This window comes from Zeus faber (assembly GCF_960531495.2).
Source record: "Zeus faber genome assembly, chromosome: 16".
NCBI classification, from domain to species: domain Eukaryota; kingdom Metazoa; phylum Chordata; class Actinopteri; order Zeiformes; family Zeidae; genus Zeus; species Zeus faber.
This window is the reverse complement of record NC_137202.1, coordinates 6,582,751-6,595,178: the sequence shown is the minus strand read 5'-3', so window position 1 is coordinate 6,595,178 and position 12,428 is coordinate 6,582,751. Positions and strand designations below refer to the sequence as shown.

Below are 12,428 nucleotides of genomic sequence, written 5' to 3'. Positions count from 1 at the left end.
CTGGTGGTTTTTTTTACCGAAAAACCATCACCGTCAGGATCTTTTGCATTGATCCAGAAGGGAGAGAATAACGTTCTTCTCTCAATGCTCAATAATCAATTTAAAAGATTCTGATACCAACCACTTGGATTGATTCCCAACGATCAAAATGAAAAAAAAATTTAGGTTTAAAAAAATACACAAAACTTATTTCTCTGACCCTAGTGTCACAGAAATAAGTTTTCCTTTATATTTTTAATGAAGATGACGCTTTATTCATCCTCTGGGGATATAGTAGCATAAGGCCAGCTATATCATCAGATAAATTATACAGGAGTATTTTACTTTAGAATTCCATTTTCAATGTTTTGATTCTTTTGAGAAGAACTGCAAGATCAAAGACACACATTTAAACCACCACTAATATTGTGAAGCTTTCCCCTCGTTCCACCAAAACAGCTCTAACCCGTGGAGGCATGGACTCCACAAGACCTCTGAAGGTGTCCTGTGGAATCTTGCACCAAGACGTTAGCAGCAGATCCTTTAAGTCCTGGAAGTTGTGAGGTGGGGCCCCCATGGATCAAGCTTCTTGTTCCAGAACATCCCACAGATGCTCGATCGGACCCTAACCCAGCCATCCACATGATGTAGAAGAAAATGTGATTCATCAGACCAGGCCACCTTCTTCCATTGCTCCATTGTCCAGCTCTGATGCCCACGTGCCCATTGTAGGTTCAGCGGTGGACAGGGGTCAGCATGGGCTCTTTGAGCGGGCTGCGAATACGCAGCCCCATACACAGCAAGCTGTGATGCACTGTGTGTTGTGACACCTTTCTATCATTAGCAGCATTAACTTTTTCAGCCATTTGTACTACAGCAGCTCGACTTGGGGATCGAACCAGACGAGCTAGACTTCACTACCCACGTGCATCAATGAGTCCATGGGCTCCCATGACCCTGTTGCCCATTCACCAGTTGTCCTTTCTTCCTTCCTTCCTTGTCCTTCCTTGGAGCTCTTTTGGTAGGTACTAACCACTGCATACCAGGAACACCCCACAAGACCTGTCGTTTTGGAGATGCTCTGACCCAGTCGTCTAGCCATCACTATTTGGTCCTTGTCAAAGTGGTTTAGATCCTTACGCTTGCCCATTTTTCCTGCTTCCAACACATCAACTTCAAGAACTGACTGTTCACTTGCTGCCTAATATATTCCACCGCTTGACAGGTGCCATTGAAACAAGATCAGTGATGTAATTGGCTTCACCTGTCAGTGGATTTAATGTTGTTGCTGATCGGTGTGTGTATACACAGCAGCTCTATATCTAGAGCTCAAAATGAGCAGTTATCCTGTTGATAGCAGACTAGCAAGATCACACCACATACTTCTAGTGCATAAAATAATGTTTTTAATTTATCCAAACACCAAAAGCAGAATCCATCCAAGGTTTTTACGCTTCGTCGCACTTTGTACCTCTCCATCTGAATTGCAATTCACAATTTATATGCAGCTCTGCGCAAGTAGACATTCAAATTTGAAACCCTTTCCCAAGCTCGCTCCTCTCCCTCTCCACATCAAAAAGTTGCCGCGCCTCTCGCTCTGCCTTTCATCCGGTCCCTTCCTGTCCTCCATCACTCACAGCCCCAATCGATCGCCGCCTTTCATCTCCATCATTTACATCCGTGTCCTTAAAGACCCCTTTCCAACAGAAACCCGAGTGCCCCGGTCCAAGCACCCCGCCCACCACCGCCCGCTCACCACTCGAGGCCGAAGATGCCGTAGAACAGCGTGTCCCCGGGCGCGCGGCCCCGCAGCACGAACACGCTGCGCAGAGCGTTGAAGTGGAAGTCGAACTCGGGCAGAGAGCACACGAGGCGCGCCTTCAGGAAGGACGTCCACTTCTTCTGGAGCGTCAGGAGGCCACCCCTGTCCCCCTGATGAGAAAGAGAGACAGATAGATAGATCGATAGATAGAGAGAGAGATAGATACACAGACAGACAGACAGACAGATAGATAGATAGATAGATAGATAGATAGATAGATAGATAGATAGATAGATAGATAGATAGATAGATAGATAGATAGATAGATAGATAGATAGATCGACAATTATAATAAAGTGATGAGAACATTTTGATCATTTGAAATGTAAATATACAATAAACCGAAGAATTTGCTAAAAAGTTGACAATTTATATTATGAAAATGTACTTGAAGATATAAAAAAAATGTAAATAACAAAAAAACCTTTTAGGTTTTTTTGTTATTTACATTTTACAAACAATGAAAAATATAAATGTGGCAATGTACAATAAGTCTAATGATAAACAATAAACAAAAAAAACAAACAGAAAAAAATAAATAAATAAATAAATAAATGAATCAATAATAACAAGCAAATTTAGAAATATTCACTAAACTTAGAAATAAAAATTAACTAGAAGATGGAATTGGATCAATTTGGCAGTGTGCAATAAAAACGAAAAACGAAAAACTAAAAACTAAAATAAACCTATGAATAATGAACAATACTGAAAAAATGAGTCAAAGAGCAGGGTGTGGATGGCGATGTTGTGTTAATCAAGCTGTGGAGTGCGGAGCAAAGCGAAAGGAGCGAGGAGCCTGAAGGCCACACAGAGGGATGGATTAACCTCCAAAACCATGAAACAGGCGCCAAAGCAAAGCATTAATGATAACTTCAGGAAGAGGAAGGTCCCAAGACACCGGCGTCCAACACGCTGCCTGCCGGCTGACTTTATGGAAGTTTGATGTGAGTTATGAGGGGTTTTTTTTTTTGTTTTTTTTAAGAATCAAATTATTTCCAAAGCTGAGTATTTTATATCTAGATGAATTGAGATGGGCCCTTTTCTAGGGCCAGGTCAGTTAAACGCAGCTGAGTTCGCCCCCAGCTTGTTCAGCTGGAGATTGATCGGCTCGATCAGTCCATTGATCGCAAATTCATAATATCTGTTGGGTAGGGTTAGGGTGTGTGGGGCATGGATGTCCTGACCCGATACCACAGCTTAACAAAAACTGAATTCAGACCACACAAAATGGTCTAAAATGTTGTCAAGCCAGTTTTAGGTTTGCTCAAATTAACATTGAGAAATGAAGGTTTAGATGTTAAGTTGAGAAAAACAAAAAATATTTCTAGGTTTAACAAACAACAGCGTTTTGTTTAATTTAATGATCAGATGACTCAAACACATTTGCTGATTACGCATGCATTTGTGTGTGTGTGTGTGTGTGTGTGTGTGTGTGTGCGTGCGTGTGTGTGCTTGTATATTTGAATTTGTCCCTGTGCATGTCTATGTGTGTGTGTGTGTGTTTGTGTGTGTGTGTGTTTATTTAAGTGTGTCTGTTCCCCCCGGGAAATTAATAAAGTCTCATCTCATCATATCTTATCCTCTCTGTATGTGAGTGTTTGTCGGGAGTCTTTCCACGCATAGCGCTTTCAACCTTAAAGTGTGCTTTCACACACGCACGCACGCACACATGCGCACACAGTGTACAAAGCTCAAGTAACCATTCTTGACACACAAAGTGACAGCAGACATATTGCTCATAATGAAATGTGGCCTGAGGTAACGATTCCACTGGAGAGCCGATGACAAAGGGTGTAGCGGAGCTGAAAGGACATAATGAGGTGCTTCTATTTAGGCAAAGTTCTTTGATGTCAGCTTTTCTTTGTGGGTTTTTTTACCACATAAAAAAACCCTTACTTTTCACTACAGTCATTACTATATTCTTAGTGTGTGTGTGTGTGTGTGTGTGTGTGTGTATGTGTGAGATTGTGTGATGAGATTTGTATATTTTGCACTACCTCTTTGTGTAGTTGCACAAACAACTGTTGATATCTATATTGTGCACTTGCACCTGTATTTTGATTATATCGTTACTCTATGTAGAGCACATTGTGTTGCCCTGTGTATGAAATGTGCTATATACTGTAAATAAACCTTGACTTGACTTGACTTGACACCTTTTTTGATTCCAAACTTTAATGCAGGCTTCATGGCGAACATGATTTCTTCTGCAGTCACGAGGGGTTTTCCGCAGAGAGAAGGGAAAACAAGCTTTCGGAGCAGACAGATAGACAGTCTGTGGAGTAGAACCAGGAGTCAGACATTAAAGCCCTGTAGGATGGAGGGGTGCTGCTAACCAGGCGAGGAGCAACTCGTTCCTGGGATAATGGGAAAAGCGAGTCATTTATCCGTCCCACTTGTAGCCACCTACGGCTGCTCGGGCCATTCATTAAACACAGCATCTGCTCTTCGCACCACCTCCGGGGCCCAGTTACTAAAAAAAAAAAATAAATAAAAAAAAAAAGATCTGTCTCCTCCTCCTTGCTGACCTCATCTGTTATGTTTACCTCCGCTGCCATCCCGGTTTTCACCCAACACCCAAACGTGTGATGTATTGCTCCACATCACCAAAAAAATATCTCCTTCTTTTTCCTCCATCTCCCGTTGTCACAAGTGTATCGACCGTATGTTCTGGGTGCCTATTAAAAATTAATCTTGTCTGATAAAACATGCTGATCTGCATAATTATATATTCATTATATAAACCTTAATTTGATTGATGTATTTAATTGAATTAACTCTTTTTTTGTATCTCCATCTAACTTCTTATCTCTTTCTTCACTTGCACTGCCTTTTGCTGCTGTGACACCTGAATTTCTTGTTTTTATTCACTGTAATGTACGATACAAGGGTGTTTGAGTAAGAGGGCAGCTCTGGAAGCAACTTGTCCACAAACGCCATTTCATTTCACTTAACAAGTACATTCAGATCATGCATTTTTTGTGTATATACCACAGGTATGGAAATTCATGGATTTTCTTTTTTATTAAAATTATAATTTTTTTTTACTAAATGTACTTATTTATTTATTTATCTAATTATTTATTTATTTATTCTGTGTGTGTGTGTGTGTTAATTATTTATGTATATATTTATATTCATAGCTTTATTCATATATATATATATATATATATATATATATATATATATATATATATATATATATATATATAAAAAGGACATTATTCTTCATTTCATGTTGATGGAACATGGGGTGGACCCCCCTCTGTCTCCATCTGTGTTTTCCTGTCTGTCCCCTCACCTTGCAGACGCGTGCCACGCGTGCCACCCTGCTGTGGCTGTGGCTGCTCGTTTGCTCGTGGCTTCTCTCGGTGAAGAAGAAGTAAATCTTGTCGTCGTCTCCGGCGTGGCTTCCGTTGCTCTCCCTCACCAGCGTCGAGCCCACGAAATCCGCCTCTGGACGGACGGAAAAATAGGACGCTTTGAGATGCTTTCACTCCATCGGTTTCACTTGAGCCAATTAGCACGACAATGAGGGCATAATTCATATGGAGCCGTAAACAAGTGACACTAGGGTCAGAGATTTCATGTATTCATGTAGTAATAAGATGTGTGTGAATATAAAATACGTGACATAGGAAAGGTTACATAATATAAGATAGCATAAGAAAAAACAACACTCGCTCAAGAAAAAAGTCGGAAAAAGGTGCATGAAATGAATAATAATAGCAGCAATATAAATAAATAATGAAAGTGGCAATATAAATACAAAATAGTAATTTAAATGGTAATAGAAATGGAAATAAAATAAATAAAATAAAATAATAAAAAAAATAGGGATCAAAATAAAAATGGTAATAAAACACTAAATGAATGCCGTTGGCTCTTGCAAGCTCAGTTTTAAAGCTTCCAGTATTCTTGGAAACCAGACTTCCAGATGAATCTGTAACTGCATGTCAGATGCTGAGAAGTGGGGGTAACCTAGCTCCAAATTCTGCAATATTTTGACAAAAGTAAATGGGCATGATTATTTTCAAAGGGGTCCCTTCACCTTTCACATCAAGATGTCTGAATTTCATTCAGACATCTTGATGTGGCTCATTAGAACCGCAGAAGAGTCTCACCTTTTTAGCCATGCCTGACATATGTCAGCTACATAGGGTATTTTTCGCTTCAGGGTCCTAAACACATCGTTTTCTGCACGCAGTGAAAATATGTTTTGTTTGGGGCTTTTTTTTCCTTTTATCTATTTCTGCACACTGTGGTACCTAAACAGTCATTGTAGGAATTGTGTACGGTTACAAAGCTGAGACTCTTGTGAATCCAAAGCCTAACCATTTCAATGTGATTACAGCATTTTTTTAAACTTGACCTTACTGTATAAAATGACCTATAGTGACCTCTAGGATAATCACAGCCTCATGAAACACTAGACCCAGAGTCTAAACACCTAGAACAATCAGAAAATGTATGGGATGTCCAAGTACAGTGAAGACAAGTGGGTTTCTCTGAGCCATTTTCAGAAAATAGTGCTTGTCATCCAATCATCAAAATCACACAAATCTCAAATTTTGATGCACTTAATGCTGCATCACAGTGTTTTCAAGGTCATGAGGTCATCAGGTGGTCCTTTGGGAGTATTTTTTACCCTTTTCCCCCATTCTCGAGTGGTGGCAAAAATGACTAGAAGGTGTACCAAAGCTGTGTAATTAATGGTATCAACCCACAACTCGGTGCAGCAACTAATCACACATAGTTGAGCATGGGAACGGCCGTCATTAGGCATGAGTGTAATGTTCAAAATCCCTTTACACTGAAAATATTCATAATTTTATCATGCACAATACAAAATATGTTTAAACCGTGGTAATTGATGGAAAAGCTTGACATACAGTGTCAAGCGGCATCTCAAAGATTTCTTAGGGAGCTTTTTGACGGTGTCAGGCACTTGTATGTGGCACCAGCTGCTGACCCCCCGACCTCCGACCCCCCCCTAAAAAAGGGGGCTCTGAGCCCCACCTGTCAGTCGTTTCTGCAATTCCGGTAATCTGCAACAATTGGCCCTATTGCCCCAGAAGGCCTCGGGGGGGAGCTACTGTAATACTTCCAACCTGTGTCTCCTCAGCCGGGCATCTGCCCAACTGCCCCTCGTCTCTAGACGTGACACAGGAACGCTGGCCTCCGAAGCGCAAGGTCACTGTGTCAGTCATAATAAATGAGCTGATTATTTCGAATAACTCTGACTTTCTGATGGTAACTGAGACATAGTTGGCTCCTACAGATTCTGCTGTCTTAGTGGAGGTCACGCCCCCGGATTTTTAATCATTTCCACCCCCCCCCCCCACCCCCCGACGCTGCAGGAGAGGCGGTGGTTTGGCTGTTTTTTTTGTTTAAGACTTGTTTTAAGCGCCCTCTTATTTATTTTGGTAATTCCATTTCATCTGAGGTTTTAAGCTTTACTTATAACAGGTCCTGCTCCTCTACTGTGTGTTTATTGACCACGTAGGAACAACAATTTTATCGCAGAATTAAATGAACTCTTTTCCGTTGTTTTATATAAGTATGACAAAGTGCTTATTCTGGGCCTTTAATATCCATGTATGTTGCCCTTCCAACCCCGTGCCTGGTGAGCTCCTGGACCTTGTTGAATCATTCAACCTGCTACAATCAGTTAAAGAACCCACACATTCCAGTGCCCATATCCTTGATCTGGTACTTTCATCTGGTTTCTGCACGGAGAATGTGGATTCGCTAGATGTCTTTGTATCGGACCGCAAAGCTGTAATTTTTAAACCTCTTTTATCCTCCTCTTCTTTGTTTTTTCCATTGTAGGATCTAACATTTTTACTGCTGACTCTGCAGTCAACTTCCGTGACACCTTCTCCAGCTGTTTTATTCCCACTACATTCCCACAAAATTCCGGATGAATTATTAACTTATTTGAACAGTAACCGTCTTTCCATTCTGGACCTCATTGCGCTATTGAGAACCAGAAAGCCCAAATCAAACACCCTCGCCTGGCTTAATGATTACATCCGATCCCTGAAACGCCTCTGCGGGAAATATGAACGCAATTTGAAAATAACTAAATCAGCAATCATTCACAACACCCGCAGTTAATTTATGGCAAACTATCAGACAGCAGTAAGAGACGCGAGATCAGCATACCTTTCAGACACAACGTCTAAAAACAATCATAGGCCCAAAATGTTATTCATTGTTATCAGGCAGAACAGATCTGGAACCAGAAATGATTGGACAGAAGAAATTTGCTTTTCATTTTATCGGGATGATAGAGAGCATTCACCAATAACCTTGCTTCCCTCAGCCAGTTTCAAACTACTAACATCACACCACTCGGTTATTTAATTTTTCCAAACGGTGTCAAACATACAATCAACCGCTGAATAAAGCAAATCTGGATTCCTCGATCACTCAATAATTACCAAGCAATTTCGAAATGATCTTTTTCATTTAAGTTACTGGAGAAAGTCATTTAAACCCAATTAATCGCTTTTATGAACAATAACAATATTTTTTAACAGCTTTCAGTCAGTTTTGAGAGCTCGCCACAGCACAGAGAGAGCCCTTGTAATGGTCTCTAGTGATCTACTGTTAACAGCAGATAGATGTGAGTACTTGGTCCTCGTGCTTTAAGATTTTAGCGCCGCGGTCGACACAATTGATCACGCTGTCCTCCTGCACCATCTGGAAACATGGGTTTGTCTTAAGGTAACTGCCCTACAACGCCTACATTCATACCTTTCCAACAGAACCTTGATGATTTCAACTGTGGTGTTCCTCAAGGGCCCATTCTTGGCCCTCCATTGTTTTCGATATACATGCTTCCCCTCAGCCAGACCATCCAGAACCATGGTGTTTCCCATCAGTTATGTGGATGACACACAGCTATATGTTCCTCTCCTTCTAAAATGTCGGATGTCCCAGAACCTTTTAAAACGGAATGATGATAAATCTGAGGTCATAGACATTGGTCAAACACGTTCCACCAGGAAGCTTGCTAGACTGACCAATAATAACAAGCAGGCTGACGGAAATCTTGGTGTAATTTTCGATGCAGATCTCTGTTTTGAGGGTCACGTCAAGAATGTTGTCCAGTCTTGCTTGTTTCGGTTAAGAAAATGTCCAAAATCAGATCATTCTAGTCTCCCAATGATTTTGCACAAAGTTATTCATGCCTTTATTTTCTCCCGCCTGGACTACTAAAATGCACTTTTTCCCGGCGTCAGTCAGAGCTCCCTTCACCGACTACAACAAGTGCAGAATGCTGCTGCCTGAATTTTATTAGGCACCAAGAAATACAAACACATTACCCCTGTCCTAGCCAACTTACACTGGCTGCCACTTTTTATTTCATACTGATTTAACATTTTTATTGATCACTTTTAAAGCCGTAAATGGCCTCACTCCAAATTATATAAAGGATTTATTGACTCCCTATGTGCCTGAGACCGGTGGATGCAGCTCTGCAGGTTATTCCTCTATCCCGGCTTGTGACCAGAGGTGACAGGCTAGATCATTAGCATCTTTTAAATCCCCTCTTAAAACTTTCTTTAATAGGAAAGTGTTGAAAAATTCTTTAGCGTTGACAGATTTAAGTTACTGGGTTTGCTGATCATTTTTCTGTGCTGTTATCATCTGTTGTATTTTCCTGTGAGGCATTTTGTAACCTTGTTAATTATAGTGCTATACAAATAAATTTTATTATATAACAGGTTAACCACATTACTATGGTAATGATTTTATCTTTTTGCTTTATATATTGAGTGTGGTGTCACTGCATGAATATGAAACAGGCAGTATCTGCAGCTAACCTAACCCAAATAATAATAATTACATTTCTATTTTAGAACAAGAACCCATGTTGCAAACTGGAATGCAAGACTAAAGCACACAACGCTGGCTTTTGGAAATAGTATAAACTCAAGGCCCTTTCCAAGGAACGTTGGGAAGGGTGGATGCGGGCCCGGAGCCCACGTTGCTGCAGATTTACGATCCCGTCCCATAATTCCAACAGGAGGAGTGGATTTCAGAAACACTCACCGTTCAGCCAGCGTGTGGGGGCGTCTTCGGTCCTCAGCACGGGAGGCGGAGCGTTGAGGCGGATGTCTGGGAAGCTGCGGAACTCGTACTGGGACGCTGTGTACATCTGCTGGTCTGGAGGGAAACAGCTGTCAGTGCAGCAGGGCCGACATACTGCCGGGTGCTTCGGTATAAGTTTTGGGGGGGAGCTGTCATTACCTACGATGAGGCCGGTGTAGCCCGTCGTCGGGCTGTAAGGACACTTGTCTTTGCCCTCTTCGGTCTGGGGCGACATCACAAACCTTTCCTCGTCCTAGAGGGGGAGACATTAAGGGAAAACGTACAGCTAGCTGGTTATTATCACAAATAAGGGGGTTAATTTGTGATAAAACAGGGTGATCAGTCTTGCATATAGACGTAATGCTCTCTTGAAATTGTTTTCTAACTAGAATGCCAAGATTTTATAAGTAAGTCCAGTTATATAACTTCAGCGGAGAAAAGTATTCCACATAGTAAATGATTCTCCATCCATCCATCCATCCATCCATCCATCCACCCACCCATCATCCCTTCATCCATCCATCCATCCATACATCATCCCTTCATCCATCCTTCCATCATCCATCCATCCATCCACCCATCATCCATCCATCATCCCTCCATCCATCCATCGCTCCATTCATCATCCATCCATTCATCCATCCATCCTCCATCATCCATCTGCCCATCCTCTATCCATCCATTCTTCCTTCCATCCATCCACCCATCCATCCATCCATTCTTCCTTCCATCCATCCAATATCCAATATCCACCCATCCATCCATCCATCCATTCGTCCATCCATCCATTCTCAGGCCGTTTTTCTGGGTCGCAGAGGCAGCAGGCCTCTATTCTAAAATACCTTCCCCCTAAAATGTAATCTAACATATTTACTGTCGTTAATGGTCATAATGATTAAAATAATTTAGAAATACATTTTTGTGAATTTAGGCTCATCCCGGCCTTGGAACCTATAGTCTTTTCAATGCTCTTGACTGTCTCATGGTTTTTAGCTTACAGGGGAGGCAGCAAATACTAAAAGTGGAACAAAAAAAAAAAAAAAAAAAATCAAACAACTATTTCCATCCCAAGTTTGAGCGGTACAAAGCTCAGCAATGTATTCAGGGAACACACTGTAAACCGACACAATAATCCATGTAAGAAAAAAGTATTGTTGCAGAGCCTTACTATGTATGCACACAGCGGTTTGAAGGCATAAGTCCCACACATATAGAGATGAGTGGAGTTGAACCTCTGGAGGAAGCGGATGTGATTAAAACACTCCGTCTAGAAGGCAGAGAGAGAGACAGAGAGAGAGAGAGAGAGAGAGAGAGAGAGAGAGAGAGAGAGAGAGAGAGAGAGAGAGAGACAATAAATTAATTTCAGGGGGTGAATACTGATGCACAGGGGGACAAAAAAATACACAAAAAAGAAAAGAAAAAGGACTACGGGAGAGGCTATTAATTCTATACCTTATTGTCTTTTCCTTTGCTGAGGCACTGCTGTTTCTGCTCCAGGGAGGCTTCCCACTCGATCTAATACACAACACACACACACAGCTGGAGATCAGACACCAAAACAGTTGTTTCCTACCAATTACTTTCTAAGGAAAATATTTATAGACAATTAAGAAAATGTCTTATGTTACAGGGGGCAGTAGCTCAGTCACTCAGGAGGCAGAGTGGTTGTCTAGTAATCTCCTGTAGTGTCCTTGAGCAAGACACTTAACCCCATGTTGCTCATACACTGCAATTACACTGCTCATACTGTCGCTTTGGACAAAAACATCTGAAAATTTTGATGAAGTGTTATAAATAATATAATTGTATTAGTAGGTGTATTATTTTTAATAATAATAACATTATGTTTAAGAAGATTTATAATCATGAATCGTGAATTAGAATCTATTTTAAAGGAACCGACAGGAATCAAATTGTGTTTAAGTTTTGTCAAAGTTTCAGAATTTTGTTGTATTTTAATGCAATGGCGCTTGTGCCTGTTTTTAAATAAAAAATACAAAATACGGGCAAAACCTATGCAGAAAATACGTTACCGTCGCTATAGTTGTCACCCAGCCCATGACATCGTTTTAAAATTGGTTTCTCACCACATTGCTTGAACGTGTGAGCCCTCATCCAGTGTGTGTGTGTGTGTGTTGGTGGCGTCGCCACATGGGCGCATGTGTTGTGGTGTGTGTGTCACGGGAAGAATAACGAGAATCTTTTAATCTCCTTCTAATCTTTTTCTTACCCGGCAAAATGGTCGGGGGCGTCATGTAGAGCGCGTGTGCCGACTAGAAAACGGTCTCAAAAATCAATCTCACACCGATACGGCCCCTTAAGGTCAACTGTCATGTGCTGAAGCTCTTATGTAACACACAAAGTTGACAAAGCACACACATTTGTTTACAGTGCTGGCTGGGACGCCAGCAGTTGCACCTGGGAGCTGCATTCACACTGCGTAGGCTTTTGTAACCAGATCCTCGTAGGATCGCATCAGGACAGGCCCGGCGCCAGGACAACCTGACTGAGGGGGCAGTTA

At 41.4% G+C, this 12,428-nt stretch overlaps 1 protein-coding gene across 1 annotated transcript in view; it reads right to left on the bottom strand.

The window, feature by feature from the left end:
* Positions 1–12,428, bottom strand: part of sema4ga (sema domain, immunoglobulin domain (Ig), transmembrane domain (TM) and short cytoplasmic domain, (semaphorin) 4Ga) — a gene marked incomplete at both ends in the record, with an annotated part of 31,060 nt that overhangs the window by 7,092 nt on the left and 11,540 nt on the right. The window contains 6 exons of the mRNA XM_080017028.1: positions 1,736–1,911; positions 5,106–5,260; positions 9,869–9,982; positions 10,067–10,160; positions 11,076–11,174; positions 11,360–11,422. Coding sequence (XP_079873154.1) covers positions 1,736–1,911; positions 5,106–5,260; positions 9,869–9,982; positions 10,067–10,160; positions 11,076–11,174; positions 11,360–11,422 — 701 coding nt within the window. The remainder of the gene's footprint in view (positions 1–1,735; positions 1,912–5,105; positions 5,261–9,868; positions 9,983–10,066; positions 10,161–11,075; positions 11,175–11,359; positions 11,423–12,428) is intronic.